This window comes from Spermophilus citellus, assembly GCF_964194105.1.
Source record: "Spermophilus citellus genome assembly, chromosome: 6".
Lineage (NCBI taxonomy): Eukaryota > Metazoa > Chordata > Mammalia > Rodentia > Sciuridae > Spermophilus > Spermophilus citellus.
Window position 1 is genome coordinate 33,060,756 of NC_138187.1, and position 21,188 is coordinate 33,081,943.

Below are 21,188 nucleotides of genomic sequence, written 5' to 3' on the forward strand. Positions count from 1 at the left end.
CATCTATACACCATGGAGTATTACGCAGCACTAAAAAATGACAAAATCATGGAATTCGCAGGGAAATGGATGGCACTAGAGCAGATTATGCTTAGGGAAGCTAGCCAATCCCTAAAAAACAAATACCAAATGTCTTCTTTGATATAATGAGAGCAACTAAGAAGGGAGGAAAAGCAAGAAGAAAAGATTAACATTAAGCAGAGACATGAGGTGGGAGGGGAAGGGAGAGAAAAGGGTAATTGCATGGAAATGGAGAGAGACCCTTACTGTTATACAAATTTACATATAAGAGGTTGTGAGGGGAATTGGAAAATAAACAAGGAGAGAAATGAATTACAGTAGATGGGATAGAAAGAGAAGATGGGAGGGGAGGGGAGGGGGGATAGTAGAGGATAGGAAAGGTAGCAGAATACAACAGTTACTAATATCGCATTATGTAAAAATGTGGATGTGTAACCGATGTGATTTTGCAATCTGTATTTGGGGTAATAATGGGAGTTCATAACTCACTTGTAGCTAATGCATGAAATATGATGTGTCAAGAGCTTTGTAAGGTTTTGAACAACCAATAAAAAATATTAAAAAAAAATACAGGATTTTGGAAGATTTAATTGAAAAGATGTGATCATGAGGGTTTTCTATAATTTGGAAAAAAAAAAAAAAGATTAGGTTATAAGAATTTTAATCAACATTTTAAACCAGATTAGCTTTTTAGTTTATACTTCTAATCTTGCTTTTGACATGTCACAGGCAAAATTTAACATGAAATCTTTCTGTATGCATATTTTAAGTGAACAGCACTGATACAATTACAAACTTCTTATATATGGCATGGATATTTATTTTACAAAATAACCAACTACATATGTTATTCTCTTGACAAAAAAGTTTTAAGGAATTCATTCCTTGAATATTTTTCTTGAACGCTAATCCAACATCCTAAGGTTAAGTTTCTCCTATTAAGTAGGATTCTTGTTTTTTGGGTTGTTGGTCTGTATAGTTGTATGTAATATTGGCAAAAAAATTGAAATATTTGAAGACACTGAATTACAATTGAATATTTTATAATTAAGAAACAAGTATTTTCCTTTTATGTTAACAAAAATAACATTAACGTTACTGACAAAGAATTACTATATAACTGGAAAAAAGCAAGGAAACCATCCTGTAAAGCTAATTATCCCACACTTTATATCTTCCTGTCAGTTTACTTATTTACTCTTCAAAATTTCCCCTATAGAAAACATCACTCTTTAGACACACTTGGTAGTAATATTCAACTTTCTACAGAAACTAAAATATTTTGCCATAAGTGGAAATTTTTTTCCAGTACCAGGGACTGAACTCAGGAGCACTCAATCACTAATCCATATTTTGTACTTTATTTAGAGACAGGGTCTCACTGAGTTGCTTAGCACCTCGCTTTTGCTGAGGCTGGCTTGAACTCACGATTCTCCTATCTTAGCCTCCCCAGCCATTGGGATTACAGGTATGCACCACTGTGCCAGCAGAAGTGAATTTTTAATGAAATTTTTTCTTTTACCACTTGCTCTTTCAGCAGGTGACATAACTATGGATACATTTTAGCATTTGCAAGAATAAAATAACTGATGAGATGCAATTACCTAGGGTTAGTCTTTTATTTAAAAGAAAAAAAAAAGAAGTTTGATAAGACAGATTTCCTGTGAGATAATCTTAGAAAGGAATAAACTAGAAAGAATTCTTGATCTAAAGTGTGTGTGCATGGAGGGGTGGTACAGCCCTATAATGTGCTATATACATACTGCCACAGACAGCTAAAGAGAAAATACACAGAATCTAAATAACACAGTTCTGGTAGATATGGTCCTTTAAAGGACCATATTTTCCTTTTATATTCTTTTGCATCATTTGATTTTTTAAAAATAAAAACACACTCCTATTTTACTAGTATAATCCAGAAAAAGAAATTAAGTTTATAAAAGAAAGTAGGGGTAGCAATAATAACACAGTTGCTTACCGTAAGAGTTCTGAATGTTTCATATTAGTTCACCAGATAAATACACTAAATTCTGTTTAGAAGCACATGAATTGTTTTTCATACCTGACCTTATTTGCTGAAAATCTTAATCCAAAGAGTACTTTATACATATAAAATAATCACTGTTCAAAAGTTTTAGCATTAAAAAAAAAGACCCTAAACAAAACTGCTAGTCAGATCTAAATAAGAATTACCTTCAGCATTTGCTCATTTTCAGCTGCAAACAGGGAAACTGAGCCAAAGACCAACTTAAACAGTTTGAGGTACAGGTTGGAGAGCTCCACATTGGAGCCCATCTCTGGCAGGCGATCCAGGAGATATTCCACCAGAATCGTGGCAAACAGAGCCGAGGTAGTAGGATTTGCCAAAAAGGAATTGGCAACAATCTGTCCAAACAAGAAATACTCATGAAAAAACAAAAACAAAAACAAATACCACCCTTCCAAAGCAGCTTTAAGACAAAGTAACAAGGTTTCCAAAAACCAAAGCCACAGTTAAACCTGTATCTGACAGGCCAAGAAATTAATTATTCACCAAAGGAAACTAAAGAAACAACTGGCTGAGCCTTCAGGAACCAGCTCACTCTGAGCATTCACATGTTATTTCATTCTCACTGTCAATACCAAGAGCTTGCATTTAACACACAATTTCTTCTTCTTCTTTTTCATTAAAAAAAAAAAAATTAACTTCTAATGAGAGGAACTCTGGAAACTTTTTTCAAATATATAGCTTAACATTTCTCTGAATTTGGCTCTTAGGTAGTACTTTATTTTTTAAATCCTTAACATAAATGAAACAAAGTATTCAACACATAAACAAAATACTTTGAAGTGAATGTTGGAAGAATGCAAAAAGGAGCCTTATACCTGAAGAGCATAATTTTTTGAAATTCTTTCCACCATGTAAGGGACTGTAGTTTGAAAGATTTCTTTAAATGTTAAGGGATTCATCATGGTGAAGACGCCAGCAAAGTGTTCCAACACTTCCTTCTCTTCCTTCATTCTAACAGTCTGGCAGTTCGCTACTCGAATGTATGTTTGTCCATTTCCTGCTATCTGAACCTAGAATAGGGGAGAATCACCCACAGGCATTAAAACTGAATGAACTTCCCCAAATATACTTCATTACAAAATCATATAAGCTACATACTTAAAAGAGGGCACTTGAATTAAATAATAAATGTCCTCCCTTAATTCTTTTTTCTCTGCATAATTTTGGAATATAATTTCAAAAATAATTTAGGTGTTCAGACCAGAAACTAAAACATAGTACATAAACATAAATCTTATGTTTCTATTGTATTCTATTTGAACCATCCCCCTAAAAAAATGCAACATTCCGATTCTTATAAACAAGAATCCTCACTAAAAAATGCAACGCTAGCTTGCACAACAAAAGCAAACCTGGGCATACAGACACTGTGGACCATCCAAACAGTCCCCGTTCCATCACCAGCACCTCTAATCCTAAGAGGCGTCTTCCACACTCAACAGCCTGCTAGGCGGGCACTTCCTTACCTGATAGATATCTAAGGCCTGCATTGCATACTTCACAAGTTTTATGTAAATCTGAGTCTCTTTGGGTTGTAACTGCTTGTTGGGAATGAACTGAGCTTCTGGAAAAGAGAGAGCATATTAAATTAACACGAATAAAACCTATCTACTAAAAATGTCACTGGTCCAAATAATTTAAGAGCACAATTACCACCAGGTGCTTTACATGAAGTTATGCCCCATGTGATCGTCTTGACACCACAGACTAAGGTTTTTACTAAACTTCGGCAATCTGTAACCTGGAACGTCTGTTTGTCTTCCTTGTCCTTTTCTCCTTGCTTCTCAAAGGGAGGCACAGGGGCCGGGGTCACAGGGGTGGCTGGGGTAGGGGGTGGGGGTGGAGCAGGGGCTGGAACAGGGGCAGGGGAGGGGGCAGGACCAGGGGCCGCAGGGGCAGTGGGAACCCCAGGCAGAGCTGCTTCCACAGCTCCAAGTTCAGACTGAGGCTTGCACTTCTTAAAAATGGCAGAGAGCTGATACCGAGCAATGGTGTGGAATTTGAGAACAAAAACCTAAGAGGAAAAGAAGCCAGGTTAAGACAAAAGTCATCAACAGGCCACACAACCCCTTTGGATGACAAGAAAAATAGAATGTCACTGAAACACCAGAAGTCATACCTCTTGTCCTCCTCACAAAGGAGGCTGAAGCCTGGTAGTCTCTGAACACTTTTTGTGCCAGTCACAAAGGAAAAGAGACGTGCTGCGTCTTCCCTGTGATTACTATCTTTGTTTTACCCAGGAAGAGCCCGGCTCAGGAAAGTGAGTGGTCTGGTGAGCAGCAACAGGATTTGAGCCTGAGTGCAGGACTTACCCTCCTACGGCCATACTACCATCTGCTGGCCTCAGGGATCATTTTTCACCCCTCACCAAGGCACCCACTGAGATCTCCCCAGAAATGTCCACAGCCAAGTTAAGCCTTGGCTACTCTGTCCCACAAAATAACTGCCAGGAAATCACCTGCCAGGAAGTACACTCAGAGCTTCATGAGCTGCTTTACTTAACATTCACAGCAATCATGAGGAGATTCCATGATTACCCCTTGTAAGAAGATATTAAACTGCCACAGAGAAAGCAGTTCACCCAGGCACACTTAGCTAATGGAAGGAGGAGCTGGGATGGGAACCCAGGAGTTCTAACCCATGCGACCAAGCTCGGCACTCAGCTGTCTCATGAACTTTCCAGTAGAGCACTTGTGTTAAGTTTAGCCATGTGCAAGACAGAGCACAGGACAGACACTGCCTCTTAGAACCAGTACCTCCAGCATCCGCATGAGGACATCCCTCCCGTTGCCACTTTCCTGTTCGCTCTTAGACCGAATGCAGTCCACCAGGTTCAGCAGGAGCTTGCAGGACATCGTCTGGATGCTGCTGGGCAGGGACTCATCATCGATGTTCTTAGCAAAGAGCTGGACGGCGAGGGAGAGATCACTAAGGGGCAGGTGCTGTCGAACGTGGTGCACGAGGTCGGCCAGCGTGCTGTAGGCAAGGGGCCTGTAGGCAGAGATCCCCCCACTAGTGCTTATTCCCCTTTGCCACCGTGTACATGACTGTCTGCACTGGCAGCACCACCACTGAGACAGCACAGCAAAGCAGAGAAGGTCTCCCACAGCTCCAGTTCCCCCACCCACTCTCCCAGCTGACTAAAAGGTGCAAGTATTAACTCGATGTTTAAATTATCACTTTCCAAGTTAAATGGTTGACTTTTATTATGCACGTCATAAAGTTCCTAACAGACACTGGCACATACGGTGAACCCACCAGAAACAATTATCACATGACCTGCATCTGTGTGGGTTTTATATGTGAATTAAATAAATAGTGTATGTGAATTAAAACCTATATATTATGTCCATATTGTAGAAATATAATAATGGTCAAGCTACTAGTTCTTTTTTTTTAAAATATTTATTTTGTTTTAGTTTTAGGTGGACACAATATTTTATTTTTTATTTATTTTTTAAATATTTTTTAGTTGTTGATAGACCTTTATTTATTTATTTATTTATATGTTGTGCTGAGAATCGAACCCAGTGCCTTATGCACGCTAGGCGAGCGCTCTACCACTGAGCCACAACACAATCCCAGCCCCAAGCTATTAGTTCTTTACTCACTAAACATGTGGACTCCTGCCACATGCAACTCTGGGCATGAGGAATAAATAACACAGTGACCCTGCCTGGTAAACAGAGCCCCCACCCTCATGGAAGGGAACAAACAAGAAAAGAAATAAACTATACAAAGTGTTGGGGGAGTTGGGGGGTGTGCCTGAAAGGGGCACTGTGAGAAGGACCAGGTGGGGAACTATGCTGGGATGCCAGGGAAGGTTCCCTTGAGGAACACTGAAGCCAAGACTGTGAGGACAAGAAGGGACCATAAGGCAAAAAGCCAGGAAAATTTCCAAATGAGGAAACTAGGCAGACCAAGGGCCTGAGGAGAAGTGCCCAGAGTAGCCAAGGAACTATAGGAGCCAGTGTGGCCGCAGGAAGTCAGGGAGGGGAGTTAAAAGGCCAAAGCCGCAGCAGCAGCAGCAGCAGCAGCAGCAGGGACAAGTCAAGAAGGGAAAGAAACATGAAAACTCTGTAACAAGTGAGCAAAGCCAAATCATGCTTGAACTCCTGTGCGGTGGTCAAAAGTTGGGTTTTTTCTAGGGACAAAAGAAAATCACTAAAGGGTTTCAAGCAAGAGTAACATCATTTGTTGCCCAACTCCAGGCAAGTTCAACCCCAAACTGTAAAAGAATGCCTTACTGGGCTGGGCTGTGGCTCAGTGGTAGAGCACTTGTCTAGCATGTGTGAGACACTGGGTTTGATTCTCAGCACCACATATAAATAAATGAATGAAATAAAGGTCTATCAACAACTTAAAAAAAAAAGGAATGCCTTAATATTTTTTATAAACACTATAAGGAATCTACGTCATATTCAAAACATCCTGTACATTTCTCAAAGATTCATCACATCTCCCTTACTGGAGGCAAAAAAATAATCATATTGATGCATTTTACACTGTAAAGATGATTGTTAATTTTTTCCTTAAAAACAGTAACTATTACCATACTACGTGTTACTTTTTCTAAAGTGTAAGAAATAACATACACATGTATTGAAATAACACATTAGGTACTAGATAATTGTTTTCACATATCAGTTAAAAAAAGTCAATTTAAATTTTCAAACAAGTATTAGAAATAAAGACTAGAAGAAAATAAACCAAAATATTAGCAATATTATTTGAATTTCCTGTGTAGGACCAAAGACATTTTTTCTTCTTTTTTCTTGGTAGGTTAAAAATACTCTTAACAATGTGTTATTAAAAAAAAAAAAAAAAAAGAAAAAACCTAATAAAGTTCTACCTACAATTTAAATCAAGACTCTGATTTCTACTTTAAGCAAGGGTATGAAAAACAGCCTGGGGGCTGGGGATGTGGCTCAAGTGGTAGCGTGCTCGCCTGGCATGCGTGCGGCCCAGGTTCGATCCTCAGCACCACATACAAACAAAGATGTTGTGTCCGCCAATAACTAAAAAAAATAAATAAATATTTAAAAAAAAAAAAAGAAAAACAGCCTAGGCCTTTCCAAAATTTCCTATTATTCAAATTCAGTAAGTCAAAGCCTAATAGCCTACAATTGTTGAAACACTCAGAATACTAAATGCCAGTACTTGCTGCCCCTGGTATTTAACCTACCAGATATCATGGGTCTAATTTCATACCTCAGAGTTTCTCGAGCAGTATATCCTGAGCCAATTAGTATGGATTCATCAAACAGCTTGTCCATGCAAGGAATGAACTCTAGAAAACAAATATGCATTGTGTATGTCACCAACATGACCAGTTAAACATCAAATTATCTCATAGTATTTCATAGCAGTCAGTGGGCAAGTGATCTGGACTTGAAAAGGGCTAGAAAAGGGACCAGAAAGGCACATGTACCATTCCAGGTAAAGGCACTGGCTCTGCTGGGCCACACAAGCCACCTATCCCTGAAGATGCAGTCAGGGTTATGTTCAGAGAATGAACTAAGAGTAATTAAAAAAAAAAAAAAAATCCAAAAGAATGTTGCAATTCTGGAACAAAGCCAGCCTCAGCTTCAATAAGTAAAATGAAGTACATATTTCACCAGGAAATAGTTAGTGCAGGTCAAAGTAGTAAAAGAAATGTCAACACAGGAAGGACACATGCACATCCCTGATTAACTTCTTAAGCAAGACAGCATGAGGAGAAGTGTTAAATGAAAACAGCAAGAACAGTCCCTTCTGAGGTCAGAGGGAGAATATGGCTGAGAGGCAGGAAGGCACAAAAGGAAAGGAGCAAAGGCTCAGATGCTGAATGCTGGAAGACTGGCTAAGGGATGAGTAAAAACTGAAAGCAAAGGGAAAAGGTAACAAGAAATCAAACTGTGCAGCCAAGGGCTTCCAGATCCTCCCCGCGGCCCCGAATCAGAATCTCTAGAAAATAAAGAACTTTGTTAAACAGTGAATGGTGGTGTCTTCAAACCACTGGCTCTTCAGAATCAGTGCAAACGAGCTGCCATTTGATATTGTTCCACATGTCAAAAAAAAGTAAGGCAAGAGTAAATGTTGGTGGATGGGGAGATCTAACTATGACATACTTTTTTATATTTTGAGTCTCTTTAAAAGTTTCTTTCAATCAACTTTTTTGAGAAGAGATACTGTTTCATATTTCACTTTTAGAAATTACTATCATCGGCTTCGAATAACCTGTCATATAGTATCTTGCTTAGAGAAAAAAACAAAACAAAACCTAGGTGCAGCAGCTTAGGTAGGCCTGTAATCCTGGCAACTCGGTGAGACTCTCAAGCAACTCCACAAGACCCTGTCTCAAAATGAAAGGAATAAGACAGACGAACTGGGGGTGCAGATCAGTGGTAAAGTGCTCCTAGGTTCAACCCTCACATACCTGTTCCCCAAAAAGAGAAGATTCTAAAAAAGAGACCCCCCCCCACATACCTGTCCCCAAAAAAGGAAGATTCTAAAAGCTAAATTCCACATGTCTCACAGGATCAAAACTCGGAGGGTGGCAGCTTGGAAAAACAGTAATCCTGGCAAATAGGTGTTACCACAGACGCCAAGCTTTAGGCCTCAAAAGGGCCTGCTTCAGCAGTGTCGGATCAGGGAGTAGTTATCAGAAAGCACGAGGACTGCACTGACACAGTGGAAACCTCCACTACCCAAGTCCAAAAGCAGCTCCCAAATCCTCATTGACATGTAGCACGGATACTGGAGAGTAATCTGAGAATGGCACTGAGACAGAATTTCTCCATTTCAGTAAATGGATTAAAAAAGGTTCCTCTTAAAGTTCTTCCATTGTGGTATCATACAGAGAGGAACACACTAAGACAAAAAAACATAAATCACAAAGGAAGTGTCACCAAGCAAGGGATGTAAATGACAGCAATGTTCTATTCATCCACCTTAAGCAGGTGTATATTCTCTAATTTTTAAAGAAAATCACATTTCTTTTGTGATTTTGCTAAATGTGTCAGATTTAAAAAACAGGGGCGGGGGGTGGGTGTTAAAATGTGTATATTTTGTGAGTGTGACAGAGAGAGGCTGGGGATTGAACCCAGGGCTACACATGAACTCTTATCACTGACCTACACATCCAGGTCCTCCTGGAAAAAGTGAGTATGTGCTTTCCAGCTACATCCACATACATTCATCACTATAACATAGTTTCGTTTTTCAGTACTGGGGAGCAAACCCAGAGCTCCTACATTCTAGGCAAGCACTGTATCACTGAGCTATCTCCCCAACCCTTTTTAAGTTTTACTTGAAACAGAGGTCTCATTAAGTGGCCCAGACTGCCCTTGAACTTGCAGTATTCTTGCCTCGGCCTTTCAAGTTGCTGGGATGACAAGTGTGCACCACCACACCAGGCTATAGTTTGAATTTAACAGCACAAAAAAAACTGCACCTTACTATATTAACTGGTAGACAAGCACAGAGACTGTACCCTTCCTTTCTTGTTTACCAACTACATAAGTAAGCCAAGTCTTGGTTTTACACATGGCCTGATTTATAAACTCGTGGCACATAAAACATTAATGGGAAAAATTAGGGAAAATGATTACCATCTCTAACGTTAGGATATAACTTCAATCTAACATTTTAGGCATATCAAATATGCAAAAATAGTAAACTTATAAAAATCCATGGTAATGAGAGAAACAGTGTAATTATCAGATTAGCAAAAAGCAAGAACAACTCATCATTTTCACAACATGGAGAATGGAAATACTGTATTTTGTTCGACCTTTAAAGACTGATAGCTGTAAGAAAGCAAATGGATGTTGGCTATTTCAAAAGATTTGCAGCCAAAGGCAGAAAGTACCAAAAAAATATTCAGAACAAAAGCTATGCTAAGGAAGTGACTACTTTAATTATGATATATGTATTTTTTTATTTTTTTGTTTTATTTTTGGAGTACCAGGGATTGAACTCAGGGGCACTCGACCTCTGAGCCACATCCCCAGCCCTATTCTGTATTTTATTTAGAGACAGGGTCTCACTGAGTTGCTTAGTGCCTCACTTTTGCTGAGCCTGGCTTTGAACTCACGATCCTCCTGCCTCAGCCTTCCGAGCTGCTGGGATACCAGCATGCGCCACTGCACCCGGCTAATTATGATATTTTTGAGAAGGTAAAGGCAAAACTCTGGCACCAGGCAAGAAGAGAGAGAGGCAGAGAGAGGGAGGTGATAAGGGGAAGGCAATCACAGATAGGAAGGTAGAGAGGAACAGAAAACAAGAAAAAGAATAAACCAAAGACAGCAATAAAGGAGAAAGGAAGAGGGATGTGGAGATTCAGCAGCATAGCATCAATTACGACCAAGCCCCACCCCCAAAGATGGCAACAGGGTCACAAAAGCACTCAAAGAAGACTTACGGTTTCTCAGTTCTGTGGTGAGGATGTGTTTTGCAGCAATAAGAAGCTCCTTTCTGAGGTGTGCAGTCTCTGCTGGACAATTTGAAAGTAACTGTAACATTCCTTTCACCATCTGCTGAGAATACTTAGTCACCAACTCCTGTGAAAGTAAAATGACAGTTACACTGCTGGGGGGTGTTAAGAAAAACCCAAATTCTATCAGCTTTTTAAAAATTCAGAAAGACATAGCTTGACTCAAGGGACACTCAAAGTAACAGGCATACTAAAAAAGGAATATCCAAATGTTTCAATTTTGTGCATGCACACGCGCACGCAATTATGTGTGTGTGTGTGTGTGCCCACGAGTGCGTGCACACACACTGCCCTTCGGGAAGCCATGTATGGCAACACAAACAGCCATTCTTTTACAGAGTGGGACTGTGGATGACACCGCTGTACTTTCCTGTGTCTTCCAGAGTTTCAGCAATGAACGTGTTGCTTCCTTACTGGAGGAAAAATAAATGCTAAAAAGTGTTCCAAAAGTACTCTTTACTTAGTCATTTCAGGACAGGAAATTGAGAATGACACCAGAGATAATACTAATAACACAGAATAGCTCTCCCCTCAAGGGGTCACAGAAGTCTATTCACCAAGGGAACTCAAGCACCAAAGGATAAAAAAAAAAAAACAACTGAATTAAGTAAGCCAAATGTTCTATTTTCTTATTGTAGGTTACTATTCTCTAGTTAAATATAGGAAAAAAGGGGAAAAAAAGCTTTTAAAGGTAGTTTTTATTCCTGACAATTTAAAATGCGCCTTTTCATTTTCCTAAAGTAAATCTACCAAAAAAAAATTACAATTCCATTGCTACAGATCGGAAATAAATTTATTCCGTACTTTGGAATAATCATGACTATTTAAGTATTTTATTCAAAGGAATTTTATGATTGATGAAAGAATATTTTTTTCCAAGCCCTTACGACTTAACTAAGATCACAATGAAAACAAAACAAAAACACTCTACAGGCTCCTCGAAAAAGTACCTGAAACTTCTATCATGGTTTGATTTGGTAACACCCCGTATAGCTCCAAGCTCTCCAGCACCTATTTGCCTCAACCATAACTTCTAACAACAGAAGGTCAGTGAACCACATATGGCCACATGAAAATCTGTGTGCAGATGCTTATTTATAAGAACTTTATTCACGGGCTGGGGATGTGGCTCAAGCGGTAGCGCACTCGCCTGGCATGCGTGCGGCCCAGGTTCGATCCTCAGCACCACATACCAACAAAGATGTTGTGTCCGCCGAGAACTAAAAAATAAATATTAAAAATTCTCTCTCTCTCTCTCAAAAAAAAATAAGAGCTTTATTCACAATAGCCAAAAATCACACACACAAATCCAGAAAGACAAAAAAAAACAAAAACAAAAAAAAACCTTAGTGGTTTGCTGAACTAGAGTGTGGGAAAAAATAAAAGTGACTCCTGAAGGGTATAGTTTCTTTGGAAGGAAAAAGGGTTGTACCAAAAAAAAAAAAAAAATCTATAATTAAAAACCATTCCATTTTACAATGTGTAAATTCTCAATAAAGCTGTATTTATATATTAATGTCCTAACTCTCAATGTGATAGTAAAGAAAGGTCTTTAGGAGATAAAGTTAAATGATATCCTAAGGGTAGGAAACTAATTTGACAAAAAATATGGGCATAAGAGGGGAAGAAAGATCTCTTCACCATGTGAAGACCCAGCAAAAAGGTAGATACCGTCAAGTAATAAAGCAAGGTCTCACTAGAAACCAAACCCTACCAGAACCTTGATCTTGGACTCGGCCTCCAGAATTTGAAGAGAGAATACATTGTGTTGTGTAAGCCACCTAATTTATGGGCATTTTGTTAAGAGACAGCTGAGCAGACCTACTCAGCAATAAAAGTATTTCAGCCTTAATAAAATAAAAAGGACAAAACCCAGCACTCCTGCTAAGTGAAAAAAAAAAAAAAAAAAAACAGATTCAACTAATCCCACACACTACCTGATTCCATTATGAAGACACTAGAAAAGGCAAAACTACAGGGACAGATCAGGGCTCGCCGGAGGTGGGGATATGAGGAAGAAACTAATTACAGATGTACATGAGAACATTTTTTTGGGTGATGAAAATGTTCTGTATCTTGATGTGTTGACAGTCACCAACTACAAACAAATATCAATTCAAAGAAGTATATATTCACAAGTGGTGAATTTTATTGTATGTAAATTATAGCAAAAAAAAGTTAAGGAACTAACCTGGTAAATTCTGATGATATAAGCTAAAAATGACAATGTTTTAATCTGGGCAGCAATAAAGTCAGCATACAATTCCTTGTTGTAAAGCTTATGTTGCCTGAGGAAAGTGAATAAAATTTACAATATGAATTCGTTCTTATTCTTTAATTAATAGGTTAATAGTTAATTAACTATATATAACAATTAGTAGGCTCAAAGTCTGTTTCTACATAGACAAGAAAAACACAGCAGCAACATAAATGCTTACATACTTTTATGTAGTTCCAGGTAACATAAAGGGCTTAAAGCCCCAAACCAAACATTTGGACAAGTCAGTCCACAACAGTGCCATGAATTTCATAAAGCCAACACGGGACCCATCCACTCCAACACGGAATATTAGTGTACCTACTGGCTCACTGCAAGCCCTATTCTGGGGCCATGGGGATTGTTGGAGGCAATTCCTCGTTAGATCCTGCTCTCATACACCTCTGCCAGACAGGCTGCAAGTCAAGACAGGTCTAAGGAGGAATGCCCCACAGCTTGAGACAAGCCCCTGAGGATGAATATGGCTGGCCTATTCACAGATTTGGGGTTTCAGGAGAAAGGACACCAGGAAGTAAGGAATACTCCAGTTCTCATGCTGAAGTCTTCAAGGTGAGAAAGGCTGGGACATCCACAGTTACAAGTGAGTGCAGTAATGCCTAATCACACTTCTAAACTTACAGGATAACAGAAACCAAAACATCTCATCTTTTCAAAATAAGGAACTAAAAAAATATGATTATTATCACTGAAACACAAGTTCAAAGTCAAAAGCACATATAATTTCACCAAAATGTTAATGCCGCAAATTTTCACATCTTAAGAATGACAACAGCGAGTATATTATTACTTGAAGGTAAAGGTGCTGCTGCAGTCAGCTACACCGCCGTCAAAAGACGACTCACCTGGCTTGTGCAGATACCTGAATTGCAATGGTATTCATGATCAAGGGCACAAACTCGGCAACGACATTGTGGATATTCAATTTGTAGAGCTAAAAGCAAAAACATCAAATGTTCATGCTTTTGCATTGTTACAAAAAAATTATTTGGCATACCAAAGAAACTGCAGAATTCAGTACATTAGCTAGTACGTCCGTCATATACATCTTTCTGTTACAAAAAAATTTTGCCAAAAAACCAAGATACTAATAAGCAGTACACATACCTGGTACATTAATACAACAATAATGGGCAATTCTGCCAACACTTTCAAAGAAAGTGATCCTCTTGGAATGATGGAATGCTGTAAGACAGAAAGAAAGAACTGTGGTTATCACTGTGGCATTTACAAGAGCCTCAATAAGCATCACCACATCGAAATAGAGAAAACACAGACACATCTTTGTAAATATCTATAACAAAAGATTCAAACTATTTTGAAAATAAAGCATATGGAACTATCATTAATATAAAGGTTTTTTATATTTTCGCCATAATTACTTGTAGTAAAAACTTCAGGAAAATATGTCAAAAAGAGATTCAAATCACCTAAGAAGAATTTTAAGCCAATATTATTTTACTTGAAAGAACAGCAAAAAGTATAATTTATTCAGCAGTATTATCTAAAGATATTTAAAAACAGAAGACATTTATAATAAATAAAGGAAATAATTGAGTAATCTTATTAAAGTCTCAGAATAGATAAATGTCAGACCCAAAATACAAATGTGTGTGAACAGACAAGCAAAGAAAATTAAAAGAAATACAAAAAGAATGATACACAGAAAAGTTTCCAACTTAAGAAGTGCTAAAGAGTGAAAGCTTTATTTTACTTAAAGTCTTTCATTCACCCTAGCACAAACTGAAACATTCTACACAGTCATTTCAGTAAAACAAATACAAATATTAAAATATTATTAATTCAATCATATGAACATAAGTCACATTAAAGACCCAATACACACTACATTATGTGGCACTACAAAATAATAGCCTACAGACAATATAAGCAATTCACAAAACCCCACAAGACAGGTTTTTCAGATGAGAAGATAAGAGCAGAACAAAGGTTCAGGAACTTTCCCAGAGTCAGAAAACTTGAGTGCTTATGCTGAGACACCATCTGGTGCTTTCTGCCCCCTGAGCCTTTGCGCTCAGTTACTGAACTACAATTTTATTGGGACTTTCAAAGGACTTGATTAATGTCAAAAGACTCAGAGCTAAGGAGAGGCAAAGTCCCTTAAACCTGGCCTGCTGCTCTTCCCAGTATGAGAGTCCAAGTCTCTGTGACCACTTCCTGGCATCAGTGGTACCCAATGGTTCACTTTCACCACATCCAGGCTGCACAACAGAACCAGTGATGCTCTGCCAGGCACAGTGGTTTACGTGTATTAAATGCCTCTAGGTGATTAATGAAAAAAAAAAAAAACAAAACTTAAGTGGCCTAAAAGATTAGTATCTCATTCCTCTATCTAAAGTGGAGGAGCCCCAGGTTAAAACTAATCCCAGAAGGCTGAGAAGACTCACCGTCCGGGTCTCACTGTCCTCCCGCTCGGGGTTGACCTTCACAGCAATGGTTGTGATCATACCAACCATTTCTGGGGGAGGCACTGTGTTCTCCGGAATCACCTGAGGGTTCTCAAAATATCGGTTCTACACAAAAGGAATAGAAATTGTTTGTTCTAAAGTCAAGTATAAAATGCCTTAATAACATATGTCCAATACTTAGTGGAAGAAACCAAAATGCTTATGAAGTGTTCTTAACTATATATATATTAAAAAATTCAGGGCTGGGGATGTGGCTCAAGCGGTAGCGCGCTCGCCTCGCATGCGTGCGGCCCGGGTTCGATCCTCAGCACCACATACCAACTAAGATGTTGTGTCCGCCGAGAACTAAAAAATAATAAATATTAAAAAAAAAATTCTCTCTCTCTCTCTCTCTCTCTCTCTCTCTCTCCCCTCTTTCACTCTCTCTTTAAAAAAAAAAAAAAAATTCAATGATATACTAAAGTACTGAAAAGCCACACCACCTCCCCAAGGCTTCAAGACTAGGAGCTCAGTCACAAAATGCACAAAGTAAAAAACAAAAACCCCAATGTCAAGGGTTGCTTACAAGTGAAAATAGTGGATGATTTATTTGCTGCTTTTTTTCCAAAATTTATACAATAAGAATATACTGCTACAATAAGAATACATAGAATGCAAAAAAATGAAAGTATTTAAGCTAAATAAGATCAAAAGAACTCCTTTTTTGAATGGTTGACTTATCAATGTAAGTTTTAACCATCACTAAACATTTCTCATTCTAAAATTAGCATCCCCCAATTATTTCTCCAACCAAACTACTCCAAATTCTCTTTGGAATAAGAAAACAACAAACAAATATGACTAATAAATTCAAACCATAGTAAAAACATACCACTACTTTTGGAAGCTCCTTATAAATCTGTTTCACAAAATCCAAGAAATGATGAATCTTAAAAAAAAAAAAAAAGAAAATAATACATTTATTATAATTTATTAACAAAAAAATGCTTTCAATAAGAAAAACTTTAGGGCTAGGGTTGTGGCTCAGTGGTAGAGCGTTTATCACATGTGAGGCACTAGGTTTGAGTCTTAGCACCACATTAAAAATAAAATTAAATTAAAGATATCATGTCCAACTACAACTATTTTTTAAAAAGAAAAACTTCAATAGTTTTAATGTATAAGAACTCGTAAAACAGGTAAATAAAATGTCAGACATGATAAAAAGAGGCAATGGATAAGAACACACACAATAAGAAATATAAATGCAAAGGACAAATAAACAGAAAGTAAGTTTCTGTTTCAGAGATTTGTTTATAAAAGAGCAAAGAGATTTTGCCCTTCAAAAAATAATACACTACGCTTGAGAAGGACTCTCATGTTACTGAGGGAATCATAACTCCTGAAAACTTTCTAGAAATCAACTTAGCAGTTTCCAAAATTAAAATTAGCAGTATACATCAGAAGCATTAAAACCTTTGACTTTATAACTCTACTTCTACAAACTTATCTATAAAATAACTCCAACCATAAACAAAGATGTTCAGTAATGGTTAAGAAGTAAAAGGTAAATACACCTTAAATATCTAAAAAAAAAAAAAAAAAAAAAAAGGATACCTATAAGAATATTATGCACACTTTAAAAATTAACTTTATAGCCAGGCATGGAGGCAAATGCTTGTAATCCCAGCAAGTTGGTAGGCTGAGGCAGGACCACAAATTCAAGGTCAGCCTCACCAACAAAGGAAGACCCTGTCTCAAAAAAATTTAAAAGAAGGATTGAGGATTTATGTAGCTCAGTGGTAAAGTACCCCTGGATTCAAACCTCAGAACCAAAATTTTAAAATTAAACAAAAAATAAAAAAACAAATTAACTTTTTAAGTTGGGCATAGTGGCGCACACCTGTAATCCCAATTATTTAAGAGGCTAAGGCAAGAGTCTCACGAGTCAAGACCAGCTTGGTCAACTTATCTCAATCTGGGGATATAGCTCAGTGATATAGCATCCCTGGGTTCAAATCTCAGTACTGAAAAATAAATAAATAAATAAATAAATAACTCTATAAAGAATTTCTTTTTTTTTTAGTATTTTTTTTTTTAGTTATAGATGGACACAATACCTTTATTTATTTTTATGTGGTGCTGAAGATTGAACCCAGTGCCTCACATGTTCTAGGCAGGTGCTCTACCACTGAGCTACAGCTCTAGCCCCAAGAATTTCTTATGATTGGGAAAATGTTTACATATAATATGAAAGAAATAAATCACAACATAAAATATTACATACAGTATTATCAGAATTATGTGTGAAATATATATATAAAGTGGGAAAGAGAAAAGAAAATCACAAAGATATTAAATATTGCTAAGATGTCAGGAATTCTATTTTATCTTTATGCTTTTAATTTCCAAATAATCCACACAGAAGATATTCTCTTAATTATGGCTAAGACAGTGTGTTTATTGCTTACTACTGTAGGTAGGTGCCAATCACTGAGCTAAGAACTTTAATTTTATACACAAATCTTCAGACATTTGAGAACATGTCTCCATGTTATGGAAAAGGCTCTAAAAGACAATGAGTTCACCCAATGTCACTCAGCTGCAGAGTTGCTTAGTTTAGATCCAAATCCAGCACGGACTTCAGAATTCCCACCTTGTCAACATCAGATGTGTACATACCAGGAGAGTCCACACAGACCTGCTAGCCTGACTGGCTAATACATTTCAACTACTGAGCAAATTCAGCAAGATATTGATACATACATTTTTTTTTTTAAAGCCCCTGATGAATCCACAAATAACTGCCTCCAACTAGGGCTATATTTTCTACATTGTCCAATCAACTTTTAAAAAGTAATAATTTTACACAGAAGGAACTTGCTGACACTTTATAAATGCTATCAGGATAAACAACTTACTTCTTGTGTGATTGGTGGCCTGAACTGTTTGTGTAGCTCAATAATTATTCTTAGACAGATAAGAACGTTTTCTTCATTTTCAGTCTTTAAAAAAAGAAAGACATTTTTAAAAAGTTATACTTCTGAAGAGTTTTAATCTCAAGATAAAAAACAATTTTCTAAGCATTTTATGCAGACATACACACCCTCTGTCAACTAAATTACATATAACTTGCTGAAAATTCATAAGCCCATAGAACCCAGCTGTCCCAGACAGAACTGTCCATGGTCTTTGGTAGATTATCAAGGGCATTCCACTTGTAAGCTGCATGAGAATGATACTCTACCATTAGATACACTGGCATATTTGGCAAGTCACACCATAAACTAATGTCTTAATGGCCAAAGTTATCACTGTTCACTGCTTGGAAATATAGGTTAAGTACCCCTCATCCAAAAATACAAAATCCCAAACTTGACATGATGCCCCAAGCAAAAAAGTCCACACCTGATCTCATGGGATGGGGTCATACTCAAAACACAGGTGCACTAAAAATATTGCATGAAACCATCTTTTGGCTACATGTATAACATGTATATGAAACATACATGAATTTCATATTTAGACTTGGGCTGTATCTTCAAGACTTCTCATAAAGTATATGAAAATATTCAAAAATAAAAAAAAAATCCCAAATCCAAAACACTTCTGGTCCCAAGCATTCAGGTAAGGGATACTTGTACTGCCCAAAGACCTGGAAAGGACAAACAACTACCAGTTCACCATGGACTGGACCCTGGGCTGAGCACTTTATGAAAGTTCTAAAAATGAGGGGTACCACTCACATTTTACCTATGAGGAAGTAAAGACTCAAGAGAAGTTAAGCAATGTGGCCAACATGGTACAGCTAATAAACAGCAGAGGCAAGATACGATCCAACTCTATCCCTCTCCAAAGATCATCTTTCCAAGGAGCCCCAAAACACAATAAATTGTAAACACATCAAGACTAAGAGGAGCAAGAAAATAATATTAGGGATTCATTCAACAAGCATCAAATGGATTCCCCAAGAGTTCATGACCTTCTTCATAAGCACCCACTATCATAAAGCATTGTGCTTGAAATACAAACTATAAAAAGCACTGTGCCAACAAACCCTGTGCTGAATATTTTGACCACCACCCAACTTATTTTCCACCAAGTCTAGTCAATTCCCAGCAACCAAAAAAAGTTCAATTAAGTAGTCTGTCTTAAAAGGAAATGGGGAAAAGTGAACACACGACACATTTTTATTCACATAAATGAGAACTTTAGTGAAAAGGAAATCGTTGTATAGAAGCAAATTTTACTTAAAAAAAAAAAAACAACACACTGATACCTTTGAATATAGCTATATAATAAGAATTCTTAAATATTACCTCTAAAAAGCGAAACATCACAGACAAAACATTTTTTGTATGAGGACGAAGATGTTCATTAGTTGGTATTCTGTGAATTATTTCAAGTACTAGCTTCCGCAGTTGCTGGCAAAGAAAAATAAAAGTGTAAAGATAAAATATATGCAAGAGATCCAAATTAATTGTCTCACATTCTACAAGTGTCACACAGCTATCGGCACTGGTAACTACCATAAAATAAGATGGATCTAATTTTAGAAGGAGTCCTGTAAATTATTTACATGTTAGCCGAAGTGTATACTAAAAACTTTTTATTTTCAATATTTCTACAACTGTGTACCAAATCAACTAAGCTAACCTTTCCTTCCACAATGTATCAGTATTTCTAGCAAAAGGACACAAGCAGGTGAAGATGGAGTATATCTAAGACGAAAGAGCAAAATGTAAACTGAACTTAGTTTAGAACCTCCCCTCATCATCTCCATTTAGCTCCCATAACACGGTACAATCTTGTCACCTTGTGCCTAAGGAATATTCCACCACAGGCTATACTAAGCTTTCATGGTTCTACCTATGAAGCTGACAACTAGGCAGGTCAAATATGTAAGTTCTTGAATTGGTAAAATACAAAAATGCTCCCTCTAGCAATAAACTTCCAAGAATATCATGGCAATATTTTAAAGAGCTAAATAGTTATAGAAAAAGTGGCATAGTGGGAATGTTCTAAAATTATCAAGTGGAGACAGGGTGTGAATAATGGGACTGCAGAGAGAAAACGGAATTAGCCATGAGTTATAAGAACTGAAATTTAATAAGATTAGCATTGGTAATAGGTGTGGAAATTGGTATCATTCAATTAATTTTTTTCCTTGATATCATGTTTGAACTTGTCGGGGACAAAGCTCAGTTGGTAGAGTGCCTCGCATGCACAAGGCCATGGGTTCAATCCCCAGCACCACCAAAAAAATGAAAAATAACACAGTGAACAAATATACATTACCAATTGGCAAACAGAAATAATTTAAATTGTAAAAGAAATGGCCTGGCAGAGCACAGTAATCCCTACAACTTGGGAGGCTGAGACAGGAGGATCACCAAGTTCAAGGCCAGCCTCAGCAACTTAGCAAGGCCATAAGCAATTTAGTGAAACCCTGAGGATGTGGCTCAGTGGCGAAGCACCTGAGTTCAGTACATAGTTTAAAAAAAAAAAAAAAAAAAAGCCTAGACAAAACCAAACCTGAGGAGGAAATGGGCTTGACCAAATTATCCAAAAATGACAAAACCTTTAATTTTCAGTGGAACCCTAAGTTTTCTGAATTATTTTCTTCATAAATGTTTGCAAGCCCACAGCATGACATTTTCCTCTGATACTTTTTAACAGGTTACCTGGGCTGGTTTCTCCTGAAGAAACTGGACTTCTCCATCTTGAAGAAATGTAAGAAATCGAGGGATGATATGTTCTAGGAATGTAGAATACTGAGGAGATGATGTTACATTCTAATTAGGCAAAAATAAAAGAAAACTCCATTAGTTATAAGCTCATATTGCATTTCAAATTCACATTTTATAATGACCTCAAAGGAATACAAAACATTTTCACAGAGCCAACAATAATTCTGAGTATTTAGATGTTTTTGTAATAATAAAGTTTTAAATAAAT

The 21,188-nt window shown here is 37.4% G+C and overlaps 1 protein-coding gene across 15 annotated transcripts in view; it reads right to left on the bottom strand.

Moving 5' to 3' along the window:
- TRRAP (transformation/transcription domain associated protein) overlaps nucleotides 1–21,188 on the bottom strand; it is a 135,477-nt gene that overhangs the window by 106,051 nt on the left and 8,238 nt on the right. For 7 of the 15 annotated variants that reach the window (XM_081299852.1, XM_081299851.1, XM_081299849.1 and 4 more), the window contains exons 4-18: nucleotides 20,915–21,025; nucleotides 19,550–19,654; nucleotides 18,152–18,235; nucleotides 16,123–16,179; nucleotides 15,231–15,356; nucleotides 13,930–14,007; nucleotides 13,668–13,756; nucleotides 12,739–12,835; nucleotides 10,476–10,614; nucleotides 7,283–7,361; nucleotides 4,828–5,062; nucleotides 3,725–4,085; nucleotides 3,538–3,635; nucleotides 2,887–3,081; nucleotides 2,215–2,406 (exon numbers count right to left, since the gene is read on the bottom strand). In XM_081299852.1, the coding sequence (XP_081155978.1) occupies nucleotides 2,215–2,406; nucleotides 2,887–3,081; nucleotides 3,538–3,635; nucleotides 3,725–4,085; nucleotides 4,828–5,062; nucleotides 7,283–7,361; nucleotides 10,476–10,614; nucleotides 12,739–12,835; nucleotides 13,668–13,756; nucleotides 13,930–14,007; nucleotides 15,231–15,356; nucleotides 16,123–16,179; nucleotides 18,152–18,235; nucleotides 19,550–19,654; nucleotides 20,915–21,025 (2,046 nt within the window). Of the gene's footprint in view, nucleotides 1–2,214; nucleotides 2,407–2,886; nucleotides 3,082–3,537; nucleotides 3,636–3,724; nucleotides 4,086–4,827; nucleotides 5,084–7,282; nucleotides 7,362–10,475; nucleotides 10,615–12,738; nucleotides 12,836–13,667; nucleotides 13,757–13,929; nucleotides 14,008–15,230; nucleotides 15,357–16,122; nucleotides 16,180–18,151; nucleotides 18,236–19,549; nucleotides 19,655–20,914; nucleotides 21,026–21,188 lie in introns of all 15 variants that reach the window. The other 8 variants (XM_081299855.1, XM_081299848.1, XM_081299857.1 and 5 more) reach the window with 2 other exon arrangements.